Raw genomic sequence first — 26838 nt, 5'->3', positions numbered from 1 at the left:
GAGCTGTGATCCGTGAAGTCATACCTGCCCTATAGACATGATTGTTCCTCCTTTAGCAAACACGCATTGTGCACATACCTGTTGTGTTCCCTCTCTGCCCGCAGTCACCCTTTCCACCCCTTTCCTCCTCGTACATTACAGGCATTCTTTCTGCTGACCTCTATTCATTGCTCCCTGCCTTCTGCTCCCCTGTTCTGCTCTTTTCATGAGAATGCCACTGTTCTCTTCCTATTATTAGGTCCACGACTGAACATTTTACACCTCAATGGCACTACACAACCACAGCAAGGTCCACGAAGCAGGAATGGCAGGAAAACATTACCAGGAAAGAATGTGGACTTGGTTTTCCATTATGTTTCTATAAAATAACTAACCTTTTCTTTAACGCTGTAGACTTCAAACATTGGCTGGATTTGATTTGGCTTTCTATCTTGATCAAAAATGACTAATCTGAAACTACAGATTTTATTTTATAGGACTGTATGTTTTTTGTCATGGAGGAAGCTAAAAACTTAATTGAACCTTAGTGAGTTCAACCAAAAATTCTGTTATTATTTCTTGTGACTAGGGCCATTTGGGAATCCATGGCAAAATAACAAAAAAGCACACATAAATGATCATACAAGTAGTCCATTTGACTAATGCACTATATCTGAAGTCTTGTGTTTAAGGAACATACAGAAATGTAAGTTGTTATTGCCTGAAAATCTTGAAATATTGATATTAGCCCTAGATTTGCTAATGATATGCTATGAACTAAATCATTGAAACCGTGAACAAATAATAATTTTTGATAAAAAAATTTCAAATAATGAATTCATTAAGTTCACAGAGGTCTGAAAGTTTTGCTCACAAATGCCAAAATCCCTATTTTCATCCATATTTGCAATGCTTCCAGGCAGCTATTTTGGGCATACAAGACCAACCCCTATCTATTTAAATGAAGAAATATTGAAATCTCAAAATCTGCTGGCCAAATTCAAAATATTTACATATTTCAAATCAGCATTAACATCTGTTGATGAACTGTCTAATAAATTGTGTTTCTTACGCTCAAATAGTGTTAAAATAGTGTATGTTTCAGGTCGATCCAGGTAGGGGTGGGTGATATGACCAAAATCTATAAGAGTAATTTTGTTTCACAGTAATGATTTATATATCACACAATAATTTCTGCTTTAAAAAAGGGTTTTATGATATCAAAAATGTACATACCATAGAAATTTCATAATTCTTGTCACCAGTGTCAATATATATATATATAAAAAAATTGTCTTTTGTCATTTAATTAACATGAATGACAGACAGCAGGAATATCAGACTGCTGTCACTTTAAGAGCTGCCCGGATCCAATATACTCTTAAACATGTTTGCTTTCTCAGCTGTTTGCTGTCACTTCAGACCTAAATTACTGTGTTTACGAAGAACATCTTAAAAACATTTGTTGATAAACCGCAATAGTTAAAAACATGTGAAAAAGACACATTTTTCATAACCACGTAGCACCTCAACTCACGTGAGTGTGTAACTGCGATAGAGACGATGCAAAATCTATCGCCCAGTGAATAACAACCTAAACTTTGGTCTGTTAATCATATGAAGTTATTGTTTGACTTTGGAAAACTTATAACATAGTGCTAGTCATATGAATGATTTTTATGTTTAATGTGCTTTTATGGATGTTTTCTGAAGTTTGAAAGTCTAAGGCCCCATTCATTGTACTCTGAGACTCTTCAGCCTTCAGAATTCCTCCAGAATTGACTTTGTTGTTCAACTTACTGGGAGGGTATGGAGGAGTTGTTCCCAGGCAGTGGCTCCAGAAGTCAGGACAACAGTCGGACACGGTGCGGTTGCAGAACAGGTCACAGTAACAGATGGTGTCCAGGTAGGGCACGGTGCACTGGTCATTTCGTCCGGGGCAGCATCCTCCTCTCTTCTCGCAGTAGGAGCCAAAGGGGTCCCGGATCCCCCTGAGGTGCAGCGGGCTGGCCAGATCTCTCTTAGTGCGAGACTGAGACCTCGCCGACATTCCCCCTTCCACCAGCAGGAGGAACACTGTGATGGCGGCCAGCATCAAGAACTTCATCATTTCTTATCTGTCAAAAAGAAATCAATACAGCAAAACATAAGCCATTAGGGTCACCTTTCAAATTAGAATCGAATCTAATGCACCAATACAAAATTACGCTCCTTCATGCTGGATAAACACAATTACAGCAGAACTTTTTTTTAACATTTGAGTGAAAACAGAAATGACAGATACGGGAAACAGAACTTGAAGTGTTAGGCAGAGCAATGCGATTCCTAACATCGATGGTTTGTTTTGCACTTTCCTGAAGCAAGCTGAACTCAAGGCTATGAGCCAACAATCTGCAATATAAACATCACGGATAAACAGACGTTCCACTTGTTCTTATTTCAATAATGCACTCGAAGAGTACAGCAGCAGAAGAGGTTAGAATTTCACAAGCAATTTCTGAGGAGAAACTATAAGCACACTTTTCACTTTTGTCCATGATTGAAACTGCTATCATCTGTGTGCTTGGGTTTCTGTGGGATGTTCCATACAATGAGGTGTGTTTTATAGAAAAGGTGGGGTCATGTGACAGGCCTCAAGTTACTGTAGACATCCACCAGTTTTTATTTACTTGCTAAACTGTCTAGGAAAGACTCACAGCATGACTACTGCTATGTAAATATTGTTTTAATCAATGCTCATCTTTTTTAGAAAAAGCAGAAAGTTCAAAATGAACAGTCATTGCCCGTTGACTGCATTGTCTGTGTTTGATCTCTCTCAAGACATTTTGTCACTTTTATAATATTTGAGCTGCGTAAACAGATATTTGCATGTCAACATACTTGGCACCATTACGGATCACATACTGAGCTAATACAGAAAAAATGTCTGTGGAAATTTAAGAAAACCCCTAAATTAACCAAAACGTTTCATAATCCACTTGGTGTGTTTGCATTTAAACAGAATTCAAGAAATGTGCATAACATTTGATTCAACATGCTCTAAATTATTGTGCAAAGATAATTAATGTTTTGCATTCATTCTGCTAATCCATTTAGTTACCTGAGAACAACGATAAAACCTAAACTGTAAAACCCAATGATAAATGCTATATTTTTTATCATTGTTTTCTTACACATTGTTTGCATTAAAATGTTGAGATAAGATGAATGTCCCTTTAAAATGTGTTGTTTAAATAGGAAAATGGACTTGTTTATCTTCATAGGCCAAGAAAGGACGCAGGAGCTGACATGGTGGAAATAATGTCAGTATCAAACTAATGGAGCCAAAACTTATCATTGTTACGGAAACAGCTACTTCCTGCAGTCAAAACCAAGGCGGGCACACACAGGGTAAGGCTGTCTTATTAAGGCTGTTCATCTTTGATAACAAAATACCACATTTTCATGTAAAAGTTAAGATTAATTAAGATATTTTTGAAAAATATGCCCATCAAGGCTGCATTTTATTAAAAATACAGTAAAAACAATAACATTGTGAAATATTATTATAGTTTTTTTTTTCTATTCACATATATTTTGAAATCTATTTCTCTCCTGAATTTTCAACAGTCTTCAGTATCACGTTCCTTCAGAAATTATTCAAATACTGATTTGCTGCTCAATCATTAATCATGGTTCTTATTATTAAAATTTTTCTGTTTAATATCTTTTTTCAGGATTATTTATACTTCATATATATTTTTAAAATTTATATACACTGCTGTTCAAAAGTTTTCGATCAGTAAGACTTGTGTTTTTAAAGAAGTCTCTTATGCTCATCAAGGCTGCATTTATTTGATCAAAAATACAGAAAAAAAAACTAATATTGCGAAATGTTATTACAATATAAAATAATGGTTTCTATTTTAATACACTTTAAAATATAATTTATTCTTGTAATGCAAAGCTGAATTTTTATCAGCCATTTTTTTTTTTTACTAGTGTCAAGTGTCAAATGATCATTCAGAAATTATTCTGATATGCTGATTTATTATTAGAATTATCTATGTTGGCAAAAGTTTTGGAACCTATGATACTTTTTCAGAATTCAACAGCATTTATTTAAAACAGAAATCTTTTAGAAGTCTTTACTATGACTTTTTATCAATTTAACACATCCTTGCTGAGTAAAAGTATTAATTTCTGTCAAAAAATAAAAATAAAATGTACCGACCCCAAACTTTTGAACAGTAATGTATATTTTGTTAGAAAGGATTTCTATTTAATTTATTTATTTTATTAAAGAAAATATCACAGGTTCCAAAAAAAATTAACTGTTGATAATCAGCATAATAACATGATTTCTGAAGGATCATGTGACACTGAAGACTGGAGCAATGATGCTGAAAATAGAAAAACGTTATTCTACATTGTAATAATATTTCACAATATAATTTTTTTTTCTGTAATTTGAATCAAACTTGAGCATAAGAAACTTAAAAAAAAAAACATCTTACTGATTCTAAACTTTTGAACGGAGTGTATATTTGTTGTCTTTCGAAATAACATTATGGCTTTAAAGTTTACAAGCCTTTGTTTGGGCCAGCCTTCCTCCTCTTTCTCCTTATTTAATTGATCAAATTACTGCTCCTCACTTTCACTGATCCTCCTCCCTGAGAACAATGTCTTGAGATCACACATAATTGCACTCAAGCTGCCTGTTGTGGTCCTGGGTTAAAAAGAAAAGACACTTGACAAAGACGAGAGGCCCGGCGAGCAAATTACAGAAATAGCATCATTAATTACCCAATCAGCCCACCAGGCACAATGTCCCCCATACAGACAAAGGAACAGCCCCGGAAACAAAGTCCATTGCTGTGCAGTTTTCTGCATGACTGTGCCTTTAGTTGACCAGAGCTCAGCCTCACACACACAAACACTGAAACATATGGCAGCAGTGTCATGGTGGCATTTCAAAGACTCTTTCTCTTACTGATGGAAAGAAATGCTCGTTTGACCCCGTTGTCATGCCGATCACTCTGGTAAACATCAGCAATGATGTCGCTACAGTAATGTAGATATTTTGGCTTTCGAAGGCTGCCTGTTTGCTGTTAGCGTGTAGAGACGTGTTGACTTTTACATCACAAACAGCCCGTATGACGCTTGATGTGCAGCAGACAGGAAAACTGCTGCTACCGCACACATCACTGAATTAGAGTCTGCTGTCTGACAAATGATACAGCATTTGCTTTCATCAAGACTTACATCAACGCTTTTGATCGCACAAAACTTGGCTAATGAGCTGATAAAGAAAATACAGTCATATCTCCCATCTGAGATGCATGTACAGGTGGTTCAACACAACATACTGACGCAAACACTGCAATCAAAACAGACTAAAAATACAAATGCCAATTACAGTCTTGTCTGCCGGATATTTACATCAAATTTATACTTCACCAGCTAACATAGTTGAAGTCTAACGTTTACATACACCTTGCTGAATAAGATATTTCACATAAAAGACATATACATAAAGTCCAGTTATTTTTGTTTGTTTTTTTAGTTAAACTGCCTGTTGTTCTTCAGAAAAATCCTTCAGGTCCTACAAATTCTTTGTTTTTCAGCATTTTAGTGTATTTGAATGACTATATGAGGTATTTTCACACTGAGGGACTCATATGAAACTATCACAGAAGGTTTAAATGCTCACAATGCTTCAGAAGGAAAAATTATGCATTAGGAGTTTGAAGATCAGGGTAAATTTAACTTATTTTGTCTTCTGGGAAACATGTAAGTATCTTCTGTAGCTTCTGAAGGGCAGTACTAAATGAAAAATTAAAAACTGTACACATCGTCATTCTGTTCAAAAGTTTACACCCCCGGCTCTTAATGCATGGTTTTTCCTTCTGAAGCATCAGTGAGTGTTTGGACCTTCTGTAATAGTTGCACATGAGTCCCTCAGATGTCCTTAGTGTGAAAAGATGGAGTACAAACCCCTACAGTCATTGCTGGAAAGGGTTCAAATACCGAAAAATGCTGACAAACCAAAGAATTTGTGGAACCCTTTTGTATGATCCCTCTTATTCTGGTAAAATAATTAACATTTTGCAGATTCTGCAAGGTGTATGTAAACTTTTGACTTCAACTGTATTAAGATTCATTTTAACCAGTCTCTGAAAAAATCCTACATTTAGGGTATATATTTAACATATACCTTTGTGACTGTACAATGACACTTCATGAAGGTCTAGAAGCTTCCATATACAGTATCAAATAACAGACAGATAGCGGGCTGAGGAGACTTTCTAGCAAATTTCATGCATATCAGTTATGACACAGGTTCTTGAACTGTCAAACAAGTATATTGCTTCCACTGTGGCTTAAATCAGAGACCACCTTCTTCTGATTTACAAGTACTGTAAAACAGGTGCTGACACCTGCCTTTCACCCACTTTGATGACTCAAGGAATATTTGATATCATAATTAATTTTCCGACAGCTATTTATATGACTCTAATGCAGTTTACATAGTTGTTTAAGTCACATTTGCAGTTTCAATGCATCGACTAACCCTGATATATTTGGTATTACTCAGAGTTATGCAATGGATTTAAAGAAAGTAGACTTTTTCCGACAAAACAATAATTTTCATCATATTAGCAAACAGAAATGTACAAGTATGTCTTTGTATATCAATAAAGTTTTTTAAGGATTTGTAAATGTGAGCTTTAAATACAAAACTTGGCTTGAAAAAGTTTGCAGACTGATGTAGAACATTCTAGATTCAGTAACAGTTAAAGTACAATGTGTAATGCTTTTAATTTCAATGTCATAACCTAAACTACTTTTACTTTATGAAATGACATCCTTGGTACAAAAAGAGGATAATGCTTGTTTTATAAAGCTGTGCTGCCTGTCTGCTGCTCTTAACTACGCACCTGTTTGACACACTTGCACTAGAAAGGGAGGGAGGAGGTTATACAGAAAGCAAAGAACAAAAAAAGTCCCCCACCTGGTATAGTGAAATCAAATCCTTCCTCTGGTTATATCCAGTGAACAAAATATCAGCTGGTTTGTTTCAGCTACAGGTCAAAGTACTGAATACAGTTGCACACTCACTGTCTTCAGCCTCCTGTCTGGCCCCTAGTCACACTCGGATTTTCCCTCTCTATATAGAGCCAGGACAAGCCCTCCGACCCACCCCTCTTGCTTTGCCCTCCTCCTTTTTTGTCCCTCTCTTTCCCTCCCACACAACCAGACACAACACTTTTACACACACAGACAGGAGCTACTTCAGGTTAAACCCCTTTCCTTGAGAGTTCTGGCTGCTTGTATTAGTTTTGAGGGACTTTATCTTTCTATGCCACACTTATCCTGTTGTTTCATTTGCTTATGGATCATTGTTATCTGTCTCACACTACTGTACTGCTTTTCCTTTTTTTCTGTGTACACAAAGGTCATTTCAGAGGTTGGTTCTTCCCTCACCACCTGGTGGTCAATCGGAAAACTACATTAACAATTCACATTATGACATCAATAACATCACATCAACAGTTGGATTAGGTTTCCAAAAGAAAAACAGAAAAATAAAGTAAAAATATACATACATTTAAAATAATATTGCTTTAAACTATGGAAATGTCAGTTTTTGTAATACTTTTGGAGCATTGGAGGTGCATACGTGCAGATTTATCCAGCGACTGATCTTGATTACACAATTTTACACTCATTTCTGCGCATGTTGCAATTCACTTTACAACACGAGCTGACATGCCCTTTACAAGCTTTGACAAGAGGAAACTTTATAGTGCCTGTTCTGCTATATAATCAGCTGTTCTGCCTTCAGATGACTTTTTTCTAGTGGTGTTCTCACAATGTGTTTATCAGAAAAGTCTTCCTAAATTGGAAATGATGCGAATACATGGCACATTCCACAAAACCAGTATTATAATGCATACGTTAGATAAACTATAAAATGAGAATTACACTGTATGGACATGGTTTGTTTTAAACGCATCAAATATCAGCACTCCAATCCACAACAACCCATAAAAACTCAGAGGCCAGAATGTTCAAAAACTCACTGATGCTTCGGGAAAAAACACAATGCATGGGGGGTGAAAACTTTTTTTCAATTTGAAGATCAGGGTAAATTAAACTTATTTTGTGATCTGGGAAACATCAAGTATCTTCTGTAGCTTTTGAAGGGCAGTACTAAATAAAATAAAAATATGATATTTAGGCAAAAAAAAAAAAAGTACAAATCTTCATTCTGTTCAAAAGTTTTCACCCTCCACTCTTAATGCATTGTGTTTCCTTCTGGAGCATCAGTGAGCATTTGAACCTTCTCTAATAGTTGCATATGAGTCCCTCAGTTGTCCTCAGTTTGAAAAGATGGGTCTCAAAATCATACAGTCATTGTTGGAAAGAGTTCAAATACACAAAAATGCTGAAAAATAAAAAAAATTGTGGGACCTGAAGGATTTTTCTGAAGAACAGTAGACAGTTTAACTGTTTAAGGGACTCATGAACAACTATCACTAAACCAAGAAAAAAAAGAAAAAAAGAAAAAACACAGCTGTGTATTATTCAGGTATCACCACAGTATTAAGAATCAAGTGTATGTAAACTTTTGAACAGGGTCATTTTTATAAATTCAACTATTTTCTCTTGTGGACTATGTGTAAACATCTTTTATGTGAAATATCAAGGTCAGTGCTAAATAAAAAATAACATGCATTTGTATGATCCCTCTTATTTTAGTAAAATATTTAACATTCCGCAGATTATGCAAGGTGTATGTAAACTTTTGACCTCAACTGTATGTGATTTTTTTAATTAAATGTAAATTCATGACCCAGTCACATTTTCTTGGTTAAATAAACATTACTAACACTGCCAGAATAAAAATCTAATTTTTTTTATATTAACAATGTAATTAATAGGCTATTCTATTTATAACCATTACTTGTAAAACAATAATTCAAGGCAGTAAAAATTTCAATAATATATTTTATTTAAACAATTATATATTTTATTTATGAACTGATGTTCAGCTGTCCTTGTTCATAATTTATTTTAAGACTTATTTTTAGATCATCAGAGCTCAGTAAACACTGGTCATAGATATGGAGATGTACCTTTAATTTCAACAAGCTGGTACTCACTAAAAACGCCCATAGATCATGTTTTCAGGCCATTTGAGTTTGATTTTGACTGAACACAGTGGTTATATCTAAGTGTGTAAGTTGTTTACCTACTTTTTTATTAGTCTTCAAATCAACGCCATTATATTATTACTTCAGACTGATGTGCAAATTGAATGAACCAATTACAGCCGATCATAACCAGCCATAGCCAATTATATCGCAATAGAGGCATTGCCTCCTCTCACATCACTTTCCCCCATTCATTCTCAATTACCAATTACCCACAGCACACTTTAGGGGGTCTGTTAAAAATCAATGGGCTCAGAAGAAGCGAGAGAGATGCAGACTCCCACTCTAACTTCACCTGCTAGTGTCACTGTTACTTTAGAAAAACAAGTGATTTATAAGTTTTTATGTAATATTTTGTAATATTTGCATTGTTTTATTTTTGTAAATGTGCCATTATGCCATGTTTAGAAAAAAGAACAGAAAAACACCAAACGGTGTTGGGAAAAAAAAAGCCTCCTTACCACAGATTTGCAAGCATGCACCCTTTTGTGAATGCTTGCATTAACCTAAATTGGTGGTATTGTTTGAATTGTTCATGTGAGTCATGTACAGTAACCTCCTACATATATCAGTAACATTACATTAAAGCTGCTTGAGTGAATGAGTCAGACTGCGAGCCCACCACATATTTACATTTGGCCACAGATGTGAGCAAAGAAATATGCAACCCTGAGGGTCCCTACCCTACTCGACCCTATTCATTAGCCTTTGCTATGAGTTACTGTACGCGCATGTGTGATTCAGAGACTACGCGTGATGATTCACATCACTGCACATGATAAAGATTTCACAAGGGAGTGTGGATATACAAGACCTGTGAGTCAGAAATGAACAGATTCGCTAATGTTCATATTTCCGTTAAGAATGAAAAATCAGTTCCCAAAAACACTGCTGATAGTGCATGTGTCAAAGAAAGTTGATAAGGGGTCTGACATGTGGTCCATTGCAAAGTCATTCTGGAACAATCTGGCTCTGTCTCCTTAAGCAGATGAAACTTACAAAAGACCCTCAGAACAGATGCAATGTGTCAGCATGACAACAGGCTCTCAATACTCCCCTTTAACAACTGCTCGCGTGCGTGTTTGTTGGCATGTTTAAGTATTCAGTAGCCTATGAGAGTCGCAAATGAGTCAGAAATGACAGAAGCTCATGGATCGGTTTCAACTGCAAACTCTGATATGTTAGTCAAAGGACAAAGTGTCCTGAACCTTTCTCGTGGAAATATCCAAAAGAATTTGGCTTCATTTCATGTGTCCCGAACACACCACCCCCATAATTTTGTAGATCTTCATGTTCTAGATTTAAAAAAGAGAATAGAAAAACAAAATGTGCTCTGCTGTTCTCATTTTAAGTTAAAATACATTTTCTATAAAAATAAAAGCACACCATTTATAGGTTGTTTTTCTTCGAAAAGTGTAAACACTAAGGCTCTGGGCCATTCTGACCAACACAAAATTGTGGCATTCACAACCAATGACATAAGTCTAGAGGCAGATTATCTATTTGCCTGACCAATATGAGAGTGTTTAGGGAAACCTGTATGAAAACAGACAAAGATTTACTCACCCCAGTGTCATCCAAGATGTTCATGTTTTTATTTCTTTAGTCGCAAAGAAATTAAGATTTTTGAGGAAAACATTCCAGGATTTTCTCCATATAGTGAACTTCAGCGGGAGCCAACAGGTTGAAGGTCCAAACTGCAGTTTCAATACAGCTTCAAAAGGCTCCACATGATCCCAGCCGAGGTATAAGGGTCTTATCTAGTGGAAAAATCTGTCATTTTCTATAAAAAAAAAGAGAGAGAAAAATTATATATTTTTAACCACAAATGCCTGTCTTGCACTAGCTCGACTTTACACATAAGGTAGTCATGTTGGAAGGGACTTCATCTGTGTACTCCAGTTCAAAAAGGTAGGGTAGGGCGAAAACTCCATCTCATTTTCTCCAACTTCAAAATCATCTGACAACGTTGTTTTACCATTTTTTGTAAATGGCGTTTGACTTTCTTTGCATGTTCGCTTTGTAAACACTGGATCAGCACTTTCGTCGTGACCTTTCCAATGTGACTACGTAATGCGTGAAGTCGAGCTAGTGCAAGACAAGCATTTGTGGTTAAAAAGTAAATAAATTTTAACATTTTTTTTTTTTTGAAAATGACAGATGGCTTCGCTAGATAAGACCCTTATTCCTCAGCTGGGATCGTGTAAAGCCTTTTGAAGCTGCGTTGAAACTGCAATTTGAAACTTGAAAATTTGAAATTTGTTCAGAATTTGAAAATGTTCAGAATATCCATTAGCTGAGGTGCTGCTGTCACAGCTATACTTACAACTTTGACTGCTTCATTCCCACAATAAAACAGCTATCCTGCACAAAGTGCACACCAATCTCGAAACAAGATTTGTGGCCAAGTCATGATGTGAGGCTTTTATTACTTAAGAGTCAAGACTGAGATAAGAGATTACGTTTGACTCTCAGTTTCTATTTACCTACTGTAACAGCTATTCTACATTTTTGACATTTACAACCGCCTCGTCAACATCCTAAAAGATGTAAAATATTTGAGTTTGTAGAGGATTCTTGTTTGATCCCATTAGGAATGGTTCCAATTTTTGAAAGATACTCCTTTAACATTCCTTTTGGAATGTTTATATATGTGAATTCAGGCTTGAACTCTACAATTAAGCATTCCATTATTCAAATGTGATTGAGAAATCTTTCTACTGAAGAGCTGACAAGGTGCAGATGATTTACAGGAACAACTGTATTATTTCAGCGGGAAAAAAAAGTCACGTGACTGATTCTGAGTCATTTTATTTTAGCCCATCTCTCAGCATGTCGATCTGCAGACTCTTTTCATAATTATCTGACTAAGTTCAACTTAAGCTCTTTCTCTCAACTGCACGTCTACGGTTTTCACTTTGATTTTAGCTGTATGATTATTTCTACACACTTTCAGCAGGCCTAGACCTGCTCTCATCCCCCTTGTTTTCTTTACTTTCTTTAGTTCATAGCGGCTCTGCACTCTTGAGTTATACCTGAACTCATTTTTCATCTTTGCTGATGATCTTTGCTCAACATTCAAGTACACCTTCTGGTATCTTTTGTTGCACAACAAGAAAACAAGTTGTTTTCATTTTTCTGCATTGCTTCAACAAGGCTGATGATCAAAGTATTATGGTGATTGTAATTAACACAAGCCAAGACATGCTGCCATTTCTAATATCAACTGTAATGTGTGGGAACTCTTGCTTTTTATCGTTATTTCTACCAAGTTTAACATTCTCTATTTCTCATCTCATCTCATCTCATTTTCCTCCGCTTATCCGGAACCGGGTCGCGGGGGCAGCAGTCTAAGCAGAGACACCCAGACTTCCCTCTCCCCAGACACTTCCTCCAGCTCTTCCGGCGGAACACCGAGGCGTTCCCAGGCCAGCCGAGAGACATAGTCCCTCCAGCGTGTCCTGGGTCTTCCCCGGGGCCTCCTCCCGGTGGGACATGCCCGGAACACCTCCCCAGGGAGGCGTCCAGGAGGCATCCGGAAAAGATGCCCGAGCCACCTCAACTGGCCTCTCTCGATGTGAAGGAGCAGCGGGTCTACTCCGAGCTCCCCCCGAGTGACTGAGCTCCTCACCCTATCTCTAAGGGAGCGCCCAGCCACCCTACGGAGGAAACTCATTTCAACCGCCTGTATCCGGGATCTTATCCTTTCGGTCATGACCCAAAGCTCATGACCATAGGTGAGAGTAGGAACGTAGATCGACCGGTAAATCGAGAGCTTCGCCTTACAGCTCAGCTCTTTCTTCACCACGACAGACCGGTACATCGACCGCATTACTGCAGAAGCTGCACCGATCCGTCTGTCAATCTCCCGCTCCATCCTTCCCTCACTCGTGAATAAGACCCCCAGATACTTAAACTCCTCCACCTGGGGCAGAGACTCCCCACCAACCTGAAGAGGACAAGCCACCCTTTTCCGACTGAGAACCATGGCCTCGGACTTAGAGGTGCTGATTCTCATCCCAGCCGCTTCACACTGGACTGCGAACCGCCCCAGTGCCTGCTGTAGGTCCTGGCTTGAGGAAGCCAACAGGACAACATCATCCGCAAAAAGCAAAGATGAGATCCTGTGGTCCCCAAACCAGACCCCCTCCAGCCCCTGGCTGCGCCTAGAAATCCTGTCCATAAAAATGATGAACAGGACCGGTGACAAAGGGCAGCCCTGCCGGAGTCCAACACGCACCGGGAACAGGTCCGACTTACTGCCAGCAATACGAACCAGACTCCTGCTCCGGTCATACAGGGACCGGACAGCCCTTAGCAAAGGACCCCGGACCCCATACTCCCAGAGCACCCCCCACAGGACACCGCGAGGGACACGGTCGAATGCCTTCTCCAGATCCACAAAACACATGTGGACTGGTTGAGCAAACTCCCATGAACCCTCCAGCACCCTGAACAGGGTATAGAGCTGGTCCATTGTTCCACGACCAGGACGAAAACCGCATTGTTCCTCTTGGATCCGAGGTTCGACAAGAATGAGAAATCTATTTCTCATTCTCATTAAAAGTGATAGGTAAGAATTCTGTCCCTGTTCACTCACCCATTTGACATTTGTGGAAACATAGGTGGTTTGCTGGTCTTAGTCTCTTGGACTGGTCAGGGTGGTATACTGGTTAGTTTTAAAGGGGATTTTGGCCGTTTTCAACTGATCAGGTAAGACCACTAGCTGGCTGCTTATCTAAACCAACTAAATACCAGCTTGCTTTAGGTTGGGAGGCCATCTTAAACCAGCTAGGAGTAGCTTAGGTTTCTTTTAAAAGAACTAGTGAAAACCAACAAATGTCCACATAACAGGAAATCTAATTGTGAACATTCTCTCACTGCAGCTGGTCCAAACAAAAACCCTAAAATTTAAGTGTTCTGTAGGTGGACATAATTCCTTGAAAGTCAACTGAAATCCGGATGAAATTTAAAACGCAGATCTTTCTCATAGGGCCAAATGTCTCCTGAGGAGACAAAAGCAGAATCTTATTGACCACAAAAACAAACCCACCACTTTTTTAGCCAAAGCAAGCAAAGCACAGGGCCTCCGAACAAATCCCACATCTCCCTTAATGCTGCTGCTTTTACAAACCAGTTGTATTAATAGGCTTGGATAGTTGGGGTCTCAGATGGTCAAAGGGACCCACAGGGACTGTCCCACTTCTTGTTGTCCATCAACGTGTGATCAATGTCTGTCACCCCAGCCCAAACATCCCCCAACACAGCACACCACCCTGCCTTTAGCCATATAAACTGTTCAGACAGTCTTACTGTACCTGATGACTTATTCATGCACTCAAAAGAGCAAACCCAAACCTGTAAGGCCTTTGTTCATCTTCGGAACACAAACTAATATATTTTAGATAAAACTCGAGAACTTTCTGATCCTGCATAGACAGCAACACAACTGATGTTCAAGCCCCAGAAAGGCAGTAAAGACATCATTAAAATAGTTCATGTGACATCAGTGGTTCAACCTTAATGTTATGAAGCTACGAGAATACTTTTTACGTACAAAGAAAACAAAAATAACAACTTTATTAAACAATTTCTTGTCTTCTGTGTCAGTCTTCAATGCGTGTTCACCAAAGTACCAAAAAATACCTTAAAGGGATAGTTCACCCAAAAATGAAAATTTGATGTTTATCTGCTTACCCCCAATGCATCCAAGATGTAGGTGACTTTGTTTCCTCAGAAAAACACAAACGAAGATTTTTAATGAAAACCAGTGTTGTCTGCCAGCCTTATCATGGACCTGGATGGGCACCAAACCTATAAAAGTAAACAAAAACATGCACAGACAAATCCAAATTACACCCTGCGGCTCGTGACGATACATTGATGTCCTAAGACACGAAACGATCGGTTTTTGTGAGAAACTGAACAGTATTTATATCATTTTTTACTGTTGATCCACAGCCACGTCCATCTCTCCTGAGCACGAGTTTGGCATCAGTCACGTCACATGAGCACGCGCTCTGTCGTAGTATACGCAAACGCCGGAAGCGATCTGTCGCATGAATACGACACTCATTGTTTACACAGAGCACAGAGATTGTGGGTATAGCGGCTATTCAAAATGGTAATTACTTGCGCGTATCCTGATTGTTTAAACCGATTTAAAGCTAAAAGATTACGTTTGCTTGCACAAACTCATCCGGGACTTTTCACTGATTTCCCCTTACGGCGTTTGCGTATACTACGCCAGAAGCGCGTGCACATGTGACGTGACTGATGCCAAACTCGTGCTCATGACAGATGGACGTGGCTGTGTATCAAAGGTAAAAAATGATATAAATACTGTTCAGTTTCTCACAAAAACCGATCGTTTCGTGTCTTAAGACATCAATGTATCATCACGAGCCACAGGGTGTGATTTGGATTTGTCTGTGCATGTTTTTGTTTACTTTTAAAGGTTTGGTGCCCATCCACGTACATGATAAGGCTGGCAGACTGCACCGGTTTTCATTAAAATTCTTCGTTTGTGTTTTTCTGAGGAAACAAAGTCACCTACATCTTGGATGCATTGGGGGTAAGCAGATAAACATCAAATTTTCATTTTTGGGTGAACTATCCCTTTAAATTGTGGTCTGAAGATGAATAAAGGTCTTATGGGTTTGGAACGAAATGAGGGTGAGTATTTAATGACAGAATTTCCATTTTTTGGGTGAACTATCCTTTGCTTCAAACAGTTGATGGTAGCCATTGACTTCCATTTTATGAAAAAAAGTCAATGGCTACCGTCACCTGTTTGGATACCAATATTCTTCAGAATACCTTTTTTTTCTCAACAGAAGAAAGAAACTCATACAGGTTTGTAACAAATCGAAGGTGAGTTAATGATGACATTTTTGGTATCCCTTTAACTGATTTTAACATTTTCTTTCATCTTATATTCCATGCTTATGTTTTATTGAAACGTCATGTCAACTTGAAGTTTCAATAAAACATAAGCATGTCCTCAAAGCAACAAAAACAGAGCACTTTTACAAGGCCAAGAAGAAAACCTGTGGGGTGGATTGAACAGTCCTTAGTTCTCAAACATTATCCCCTGTCCATATCGAGATTAATGTATATAAGGAATCATGCTATATATATCAACACTGCTGAAATAACAGCAGTTTATAGATTCTGAAAAGAAAGAGGAGATACATGTGACATCACAAGCATAGTTCTGTGAAGCTATGATCTCTCTGGCCTCATATCAATACACATTTATGCATGTGTTCTTTTGGCCGTTCTGTTTTGCTTGTGTCTGTACACAGCAGGGAATCCTTTGATATTGGTGGATGGCAGGAAGTGATGCAAAGGCCCCTGTGTTCTGGACTCTGGTGGGTGGCTCATTCAGTTTTTGTCTCAGAGCCAGAGGCGTCACAGAGAGGGGATTGTCAGTTGGGCCTAGTTATATCTGGGATTACATTCTCCTGTGGAATAAACAGCATCAATGTTCCTTGTTTACAGTCACTGTGGAGATGGTATGAAAAGTTCCAGAAGGAAACTTCCTGTTTAGTAGGAACAAGTTACAGAATCACACCAACTAAACTCAATGACACTATTTAAATGTAAAAAAAGGCATGTACAGTTTAAGTCAGAAATTTGCATACACCTTGCAGAATCTGAAAAATGTTAATTATTTTTACCTTCTTATTTTAACCAAAATAAGAGGGATCATACAAAATGCATGTTATTTAGTACTGACCTGAGTAAGATATTTAACATAAAAGACATATACATATAGTCCACAAGAGAAATAATAGTTGAATTGATAAAATCACCCTGTTAATACTGTGTTGTTACCTGAATGATCCACATACGATAGTTGTTCATGAGTCCCTTGTTTGTCCTGAACAGTTAAACTGCCCGCTGTTCTTCAGAAAAATCTTCAGGTTCCACATATTCTGTGGTTTATCAGCATTGTTGTGTATTTGAACCCTTACCAACAATGACTGTATTATTTTAGGATCCATCTTTTCACACTGAGGACCACTGAGAGACCCATATACAACTATTACAGAAGGTTCAAATGCTCACTGATGCTCCAGAAGGAAACACGATGCATTAAGAGCAGTGGGGTGAAAATATTCTGCAGAGCAGGGTAAATTTCACTTATTTTGTCTTCTGGGAAACATATAAGTATCTTCTGTAGCTTCTAAATAGCAGTGCAAAATTAAAGATATTTAGGCAAAAATAAGAAAAACGTATACACATCTTCATTTTGTTCAAAAGTTTTCACCCCTCAGCTCTTAATGCATCATGTTTCCTTCTGGAGCATCAGTGTGTGTTTGAACCTTCCCTAATAGTTGCATATGAGTCTCTCAGTTGTCCAGAGTGTGAAAAGATGGAGCTTAAAATCATACAGTCATTGTTTGAAAGGGTTCAAATACACAAAAATGCTGAAAAATTAAAAAATTTGTGGGACCTGTTTTCTGAAGAACAGCGGGCAGTTTAAGGACAAACAAAGAATTCATGAACAACTATCACTAAACAACAACAACAAAGAAAAACAGCTGTGGGTAATTCTGGTAACCACAAAATATGAAAAATCAAGAGTATGTAAACTTTTGAACAGGGTAATTTTTATAAATCAAGAGTATGTAAACTTTTGAACAGGGTAATTTTTATAAATTCAACTATTTTCTCTTGTGGACTACAGTATGTAAATGTCTTTTATGTGAAATAGCTTATTTAGGTCAGTACTATACTGCATAAAATACTTAGAAGAACTCTACACAGTTTGCACAGAAACATTTTCTAACTTGTGTGGTTATGTAATTACTCTGAGCGGGGTAATGTCAGAAGAAACGAGTGACGTTGACTCTGTGTTTTATACCTCTCAACACAGACAGGAATAAACGTGCTTGAAATAATAGCAATGATTTAAATACCCTACAATAAAAAAGAATGAGTACTGTTGTAAAATACAAGTAAGTAGGAACATAGAAAAGAGCCTCAAACACTAGACCATCCCAGGAAACATGGGGCGTCTGGTCAGTCTAATCTTGACCTACTGCATGACAGCTGCACTCCAGGAGGAAGTCCACATTTCCGCTGACATGAAGCTCTTTAAATCATCAGGCATCTCAAATACCATTTTTTCCCTTATATGCTGAAAATGGTAAGGGTACATAAGCAGTACACTCAGAAACCGTTTCTTCTCTGCCAGTGACAGCCGACTCTACAACTCCCATAACCCTTCACTACTGACCTTTTGACCCTTTTCCATGTACTTTCCATGTCCTTGCTGCTTTATTGCTACATCTACTACAGTGAGGAAAAAAATCATTTGATCCCCTGCTGATTTTGTACGCAAACTGACAAAGAAATGATTGGTCTATAATTTTAATAGTAGGTTTATTTTAACAGTGAGAGACAGAATAACAACAAAAATATCCAGAAAAACGCATTTCAAAACAGTTATAAATTGATTTGCATTTTTAATGAGTGAAATAAGTATTCAATCTCCTATCAATCAGCAAGATTTCTGGCTCCCAGCTTGTTACCTGTATAAAAGACACCTGTCCACAGAAGCAATCAATCAATCAGATTCCAAACTCTCCACCATGGCCAAGACTAAAGAGCTGTCCAAGGATGTCAAAGACAAGATTGCAGACCTACACAAGGCTGGAATGTGCTACAAGACCATCGCCAAGCAGCTTGGTGAGAAGGTGACAACAGTTGGTGCGATTATTCGCAAATGGAAGAAACACAAAATAACTGTCAATCTCCCTCGGGCTGGAGTTCCATGCAAGATCTCACCTCGTGGAGTTTCAGTGATCATGAGAACGGTGAGGAATCAGCCCAGAAATACACGGGAGGATCTTGTCAATGTTCTCAAGGCAACGGGGACCATAGTCAGCAAGAAAACAATTGGTAACACAATAAGCTGTGAAGGACCGAAATCCTGCAGCACCCGCAGGGTCCTCCTGCTCAAGAAAGCACATGTACAGGCCCATCTGAAGTTTGCCAATGAACATCTGAATGATTCACATGAGAACTGGGTGAAAGTGTTGTGGTCAGAACACATGGCCAAGGCAACAAAGAAGTGGCTCAAGAAGAAGCACATTAAGGTCCTGGAGTGGCCTAGTCAGTCTCCAGACCCTAATCCCATTGAAAATCTGTGGAGGGAGTTGAAGGTTCGAGTTGCCAAACGTCAGCCTCGAAACCTTAATGACTTAGAGAGGATCTGCAAAGAGGAGTGGGACAAAATGCATCCTGAGATGTATGCAAACCTGGTGGCCAACTACAAGAAATGTCTGACCTCTGTAATCGCCAACAAGGATTTTGCTAAGTCATGTTTTGTGAAGGGGTCAAATACTTATTTTACTCATTAAAATTCAAATCAATTTCTAACTTTTTTAAAATGTGTTTTTTTCTGGATGTTTTTGTTAAATAAACCTGTCATCAAAATTATAGACTGATCATTTCTTTGTCAGTGGGATCAAAAAGCAGGGGATCAAATAATTTTTCCTCGCTGTATTTGGCAATAAAACCTCCACAAATCATACACTAACAGTGAAATAATACATTGAAATGAACTTGTATGAAGCCAGCATGACCAATGTTCAAAATATTAACTACAAGTGCTCACCTTCACAGCAGCAGACCCACCAGGACAAGTTTTCACATGACCTTCCCAGCACAAACCTTCAGAATTCCTCAGATGTGTTATCACCATACTCAATGAAAAATATCGCAACAGGGGAAAACAATAGAGAGGAGAGAGCCAAGACAAAGACACAACAATGTCAGAGTTGCGAGGTGGGAGGCAACAACTTACTTTGATAAAATCCTAGATTCCTCCTGAGAACTTCACCACACAAGAGGACCTTCGAATAATCTTGGAAAAACGAAAGCAGATGTTAAATTATAATGTCAAGTCCTAAATAGAAGACTTTGCTATAGCAACATTATAACACATTTAAATGTAATGCAGAATTATATGCTGTATCTGTCTTTTAGATGCAGTATTAATAAGTATGACTCAAACACAAGCTGATGGTCTATTATAGGGAATGGACAAGCGATGTCCTGTAGGCACATACCTTATAAGCAGTGTCAGGGTCATGGTATTTCTAGGAGGATCAATCATCACAGCATACCTGGACCTGAGACAGCTTGACTTAGCAGGACATGTCCTAAGGATAATAGCAATGTGAAGAAATTAAAAAAATAATAATTTTGTCAGTTTTAAATGACATATAAATAATAAACAATCAATTGAACATTAGTTTAAGTATCTTAAAGGGATAGTTGAAAAAATGAAAATACCCCATGATTTTCTCACCCTCAAGCCATCCTAGGTATGTATGACTTTTTTCTTTCAGATGAATAAAATCTGAGTTATATTAAAAAAAATGTCCTGGCTCTTCTAAGCTTTATAATGGCAGTGAATGGCTGTTGATTTTTTGAAGCCCAAAAAATGCATCCATCCATCATAAAAAAGTACTCCAGGGGAGGCCTTCTGAAACAAATTGATATGTTTTTGTTAGAAAAACCATAAGTGCAGAGAAGAGAGCAAAACAAAACACCGGTCATGAATTAAAAGTACAAAACGAGGATTTGTAAAGAAAAACATCTCAAGATTTCGATATAAGCCAAGAGAAGACTGGTTTTCCTTTGCTGTAAACAAAACTTGGTTCTTGTGAGATGTCATTTCTAAAACAAACTTTAATTTCTTACACAATTTTGCTTATCAAGTACGCTGCTTAGAAGTTTTTACTGGTAAACCAAAACCAAAACCTTCTCATTAAGACAGTTACTCTATGCATTTGAAATTCAAGCAAATGAGTTTAATTACATGGCTAAATTTGACTGTCTAGACAGCTTGGCCAACTTTTGAACTATTGAAACACTGTGCATATGAGTCATTTGATGAACTGACAAATGATATTATTAAAAAGCAGAAAAGAAACTGAGAACATGACAAGTGACATTTAGGCATGACCTTTTTGATTACCAAGGAAGAAAAAGTGTTCACTAATTTTTGGCCATGCATGTGTAAAATAATCAGAGTATAGTTACATACCTGTGTGGATTGAAGATACAAGACTGAGAGTCGACCCTGCTGATAAAACCAGCATATGCTGGTTAGGTAGGTTTTGGTGCTGGGATGCTGGTTTTAGCTGGTTTATGCTGGCCATTTGCTGGTTTATGCTGGTCCTTGACCAGCAACAAGACCAGCATAAACCAGCAAAGGACCAGCATTAACCAGCAAAGGACCAGCATAAACCAGCTAAAACCAGCATCAAAACCTACCTAACCAGCATATGCTGTTTTTTTTCAGCAGGGGACACTATGCTTCCTTCACTAAATAAATCTTCATCAGAAACCTAGTTGAGTTTTAGAGCAGTTGACTGACAGAGAATCAATTCAAGAGAAAGTTATAGTGATCTGTGGTATATTACAGTAGATATATGCGTATTTTACCTTCATGAGTTTGAAATTCCTTTCAAGTATTGGATTTGAATAGAGGCAGATTCTAAACAAAGAACTAAATTTCATTTAAGGGAAATATACACCATGACGAAGATCTCCTGATTTAATCAACTGTCTGCCTTATGAAAATATAATGCTCAAACTGTGATGAATGTACAAATGAGATTTTGTCATCTTCAAGGAGGACCTTACTGAGGGAGCACAAATGGACACTGTGTACAAAATCTATTGCACTATACAAACTGTCCTGTTAATTGGAGTGAAAGGAAATCAATAGAGAGCCTCTTTAAAGTCTCCTGAGCAGATGCTCAGGCCTCCAAACCCCCAGACAACAATCAAAACTGTCATTACACATTGAGCTCCACCTGAACCCCATTCAAGCACTCTGCCTTAAATGTGATTCTTTAATGATTTCATCTGAATCAGGACAGAATAAGATCTGCAACACAGACATGCTGGCCTAGGATTATAAGGTAGGTGGTCTATACCAACAATCAATACCACCATCAATATATCAATAAAATAAAGGGCTGTTTTTGACTTGGTCTTATTAGAAAATGTAAATCGGAATATTTTCTCATTCCTCTGTAATGTTTCTAGCCTAATGACAATAGCATGTGAAGGTTCACCTTGAATTCCACCTTAGAAATGAGAAAACCTTCATGCATTTCCCTGGCCTTGACAGACACAACATGCTGCCTTGAAGCTGTAAGACAGAGGATGATTGGCTGTTTGTTTAATAACACATTGTTCCCTTCATTCCCAGCCTCTTGCTTAAAGGAATGTGAATTTTAGGAGTTGCGAGTTGAGGTTTAAGAGTGAGATTTTCACACCAGGTGTATGTTGACACCAGGAAAAGAGGTGGAAATGAGAATGCTGACAGTGATGGGCCTCTCTGTGCTACAGCTGCCACCTACAAGCTCACTAATATCTCATAAACTTCTCAAGGCCAGAGGAGCTGAACGAAGGCCTCATCCACCCCCTGGACTAAGACTCTTGTCACTATTATCTCAGCTGAAGCTGAGCTGTTCTGTTCTGTCTACTGAGAAACAGTGAATTATTATCATAATGTCTCAAGCATTCTCATTACTGATTTACACACATTACTACCCAGCAAGCAATTTTTGGTCTAAAAGATGTCTATTAGCCGTGAAAACACAGCCCAGACGTCTAGGCTAAAACAAGTTTGTATTTGGGCTGTCAGTGAAAATTTAATAGACGTCTAAACATATCCCAATATTAGACTAGCCATCAATTAAAAAAAAAAAAAAATTAAACCATAAAACCTTGTAAACGTTGCTGAGTTTGCTTACAGGATGGAATATCATACATCTAACTAGTTATTTTGCCAGAAAAATGGCATGCCACCAAATTCAAGGTTATTTGGGCTGGAAGTGGGTTACACATTGCCGGAATATATCGGGTTTATAGTTAACCCAGACGGTGAAATGACGACTATTGCTTGCTGGGTACATTTTATTAAATTACTGTATATGATATACATTTAATGAGTGGATGAGTCTGGTGAGAGTCTTTTATGGAGTCCTTTACGCTTTGGATAATGGCTAATTTGCTAGATAACATGACCACTTTATGTTAGCGTTGATGTCACAGTGTAATTTTAAAATAATACTGACAAACAACATGTAATTATTATGTGCATACCATCTCATTAGATGATTTGAACCCCTGACTATAATTATTAAACTTTGGCATAATTTGTGCTACACAAATGAATAATACCTCAAAATGTGTGGCTTGTTGAGAAGAGGTATACAGTGCCTTGCAAAAGTATTCATAACCCTTCATTTTATTCACATTTTGTTTTGTTGCAGCATTATGTTAAACTGCTTTAAATGAGTTTTCCCCACATCAATTTACACTCCATACACCATAATAATGACAAAGCAAAAACCAGATTTGCAAAATTTACAAATTTATCAAAAATAAAACACTGAAATAAGTACATTGCATAAGTATTCATACCCTTAACTCAGTATATAGTTGAAGCACCTTTAAAGCCTCAAGTCTTTTTGGGTATGATGTGACAAACTTTGCACATCTGCATTTGGCAATTATCTGCCATTCTTTGCCTCACCTTTTCACCTCTCAAGCTCTGTCAGCTTGGATGGGGGCTGGCAGATATTTTCTAGAGTCCTAGTTGTTCCAATCGTCTTCCATTATGGATAATGGAGGCTACATGCTTCTGTGAACCTTCAATGCAGCAGATTTTTTTCTTTTTTTTTCTGTCACTGAGCTCTACAGGCAGTTATCTTGACCTCAGGACTTGGTTTTTGCTCTGATATGCATTTTCAGCTGTTAGACCTTTTCTGAGAGGTGTGTGCCTTTCTAAATCATACTCATTCAAATGAATTTGCCAGAGTTTAACTCCACTCGAAGTGTAGTAACATCTAGAAGCAATATGAATGCTCCTGAGCTAAATTTCGAGTGTCCCAGAAAAGGGTATGAATACTTATGCAACGGGATCTTTTCAGTTTTTCAGGTATGAATAATTTCGCAAGGCACTGTACTTCTGCTTTTTTTAAGCATTTTGATAGAATTTTCACTTTGAGAATGATAAAACAGTCTTTCACAAAAACAATTTTATAGTTACACTGAAGAGAAATCAGAGAAACTTGTGAATGGGCTCATTAGCTTGGGCAAGTATGTAAAAACCTAGAAAACGCAATGATCACTCTTGCAATTAGAGCTGCACGATTCTGGATAAATTGAGATCACAATTTTTTTGTTTCAAATAGAGATCACAAAGAAAAATAACATGTGATTTACTATTGAGGGTTTGCACTTATGTCACGATTCAGTTCAGGTCAGTTACCTAGATGCGCAGCCATATTGCCGATACTCGGATGTAAACAACAGCATGGCTTGCACGGCTAATGTACTACTGAATACGTAATAATGTTCTTCTAATTTATGCTGTCTAAACCACATAGTTGTGTGGAAGCTGCTCATCATATAGAGAAGGACTTAGTAAGCAGGAAAGGGTGCAATATTTTGACATACTAAAGTTAATAGGTGGTAAAGATACGTACGAGCAGTATTAATTACGATATTAGCCTAATAATATTTCACCTACCTGACTGGAAATAAGAACAAACATGAATGTTGTCAAGATTCTTGCTCTGGAAATCATGATTCAGTTTGGCCAACCACAAACACCTTTTGTTCCTCAGACAGTTTTTTGCACTCTTTACCTTGATTTGTTATAACTTTTGGCAGTCTGTAGTACTTCAAATGTTTTTCCTGGTCCGACCAATTAGTAAAGCCTAAAATACGACAATAATTGACCATTTTCAGCAGCAATTATCAGCAAAATATGCAAGTTTCGCTCGGCTCAGCATTGTTTATGTTCAGTACCGCCAATATGGCCGAATGATGATGCGTTGTGAAAACACTCTATAGGCTGTGACAAAATATTAATTACTACAGTCTATTAAAAATGTTTAATTTGAACAAATTATTTAAAAAAAAAACTTTGTTTGAATGAATGATTCAATGACTCACTTATAAATACTTCACTTGTTTACATTTTTGAACAAATCTCTTGAATGAATGATTCAATGACAAAAACATTTTTAAGTCACTTTTCACCACCTAGTGGCAAAACATTGTAATCAACAAACATTATTTGAAGTGCCAGTTACTTTCAAAAGATGATTTGCTTAATTTTGATTGCTATTATTTATAGCGTGCCAGCCACTCCAATACCCAGATAGCACACATACGTCTGCAAGATGTCTGTTAAAGATCACTTGATCTGGAAAGCATCTGCTGTGTATAAACATCTGACAGATGTCTGTAAGATGTCAGTTTTACATGCATTCTAAATCATAAACATCTTAAAGACATCTAATAGACGTCTATTTGACATCTGATAGGAAATGTCCTGTAGACGTATTGCAGATGAGCAAACACTCTAAAAAAAATAAATCTTCCAGATTGTAAATGCAGACCTAAAAATAGACGTCTCTGAGATGTTCGTGTGCTATCAGGGTAATTTGAGGAAAAAAACATTATAATATCTGTGGTGTAGTAACACTGCATCTTAAGGACATTTTTGAAAAATGTATGTAAATCACATTCAAATAATAAATCCAGGAACTGTTTATTTTATCATTTGTTTAGATCATCATTTTAAACATTCTGTAGTTAATTGAAAGTTTGAAGAGTAAAATTCTACAGTATGCATATGGCATTCTAGAAGTAAACAAATCAGTTATTTAAAATAGTAAAAAAAATACTTCAGAATTTTACTGTTACGGTGAGCAGATGAGACTTCTTTAAAGAAACATTAAAAAATGTTGTTCAAAAACTTTTCACTGGTAGTGTATCTATAATGTGATGAACTCCATACATACTAACTAAAAATCTGCAAAAATGATGTCTAATTTCTGAATATAAATTCAAGGCATTTGCATTGGATATGTTAGTAAAGAGTATAAGCACTGATGTATAAGACTTCACACAGTACTGCTCAACACCGCCCTCTTGCTGTCACGAGACTGAAAAATACCGAGAATCAGACAAAATGATTCAGCCACAGTAAAATGGCATGGAGAAACCACCAGTAATCCATTACTATAAAAAAAAAAAGCAAGAAATAGGGTGGATCAGGACGAGGTGAGCATACAGACTTAGAAAGGAACAGGTTTTACCTTGTCCGAGCCCTGCAGCTGGTCTGATGACAGGGATCATTCCCAACTGAACTTCATTCCAAAGCCATGACATCCACTAACCTCCAGCCTCTCCAGACACCCTTCCTGATGACTAATGAGATGTAATCGGGACAAGCTGTCACTAAACAATGTATGCGCAGGTGGAAATGACATGGAAATTACACTAATAGTAATGACTAATAGTTTTCAGTTTGCAGTTGCTGGATGTTTATGTAGTGGCCTGAGGGAAAAGACCAGGGGGATGCTTTTCTGGTACATGTTAAATCTTTTCAACAAGAGCTCTTACACAACCTTCGATTACATAATCTGAGAATGTAACTACAGTCCAACATGTTAGTGTGACAAAGGCGTGACACACATGTTGTGACCCTGGCCTGCCCACATGTGTAGTTCTGACCCGTTACACACAGGGTCAGAAAACAAAATTAACTCTGATCCTAACATCCCTTCGGACCAGAGCACACCCTTTCATCGATGCATTTGCA

At 37.6% G+C, this 26838-nt stretch overlaps 1 protein-coding gene across 1 annotated transcript in view; it reads right to left on the bottom strand.

Moving 5' to 3' along the window:
- The window catches only part of tinagl1 (tubulointerstitial nephritis antigen-like 1), a 32008-nt gene extending 24883 nt beyond the window's left edge, over positions 1 to 7125 (bottom strand). The window contains exons 1-2 of the mRNA XM_073822124.1: positions 6974 to 7125; positions 1780 to 2096 (exon numbers count right to left, since the gene is read on the bottom strand). Of these exons, the coding sequence (XP_073678225.1) occupies positions 1780 to 2089 (310 nt within the window). The 5' untranslated portion in view covers positions 2090 to 2096; positions 6974 to 7125. The remainder of the gene's footprint in view (positions 1 to 1779; positions 2097 to 6973) is intronic.
- Positions 7126 to 26838: the final 19713 nt, after the last annotated feature.

Source organism: Garra rufa, chromosome 17 (assembly GCF_049309525.1).
Source record: "Garra rufa chromosome 17, GarRuf1.0, whole genome shotgun sequence".
In the NCBI taxonomy this organism is placed as follows: Eukaryota; Metazoa; Chordata; class Actinopteri; order Cypriniformes; family Cyprinidae; genus Garra; species Garra rufa.
Note: the sequence above shows the minus strand (reverse complement) of the source record. Positions and strands in the feature narration are given on the sequence as shown.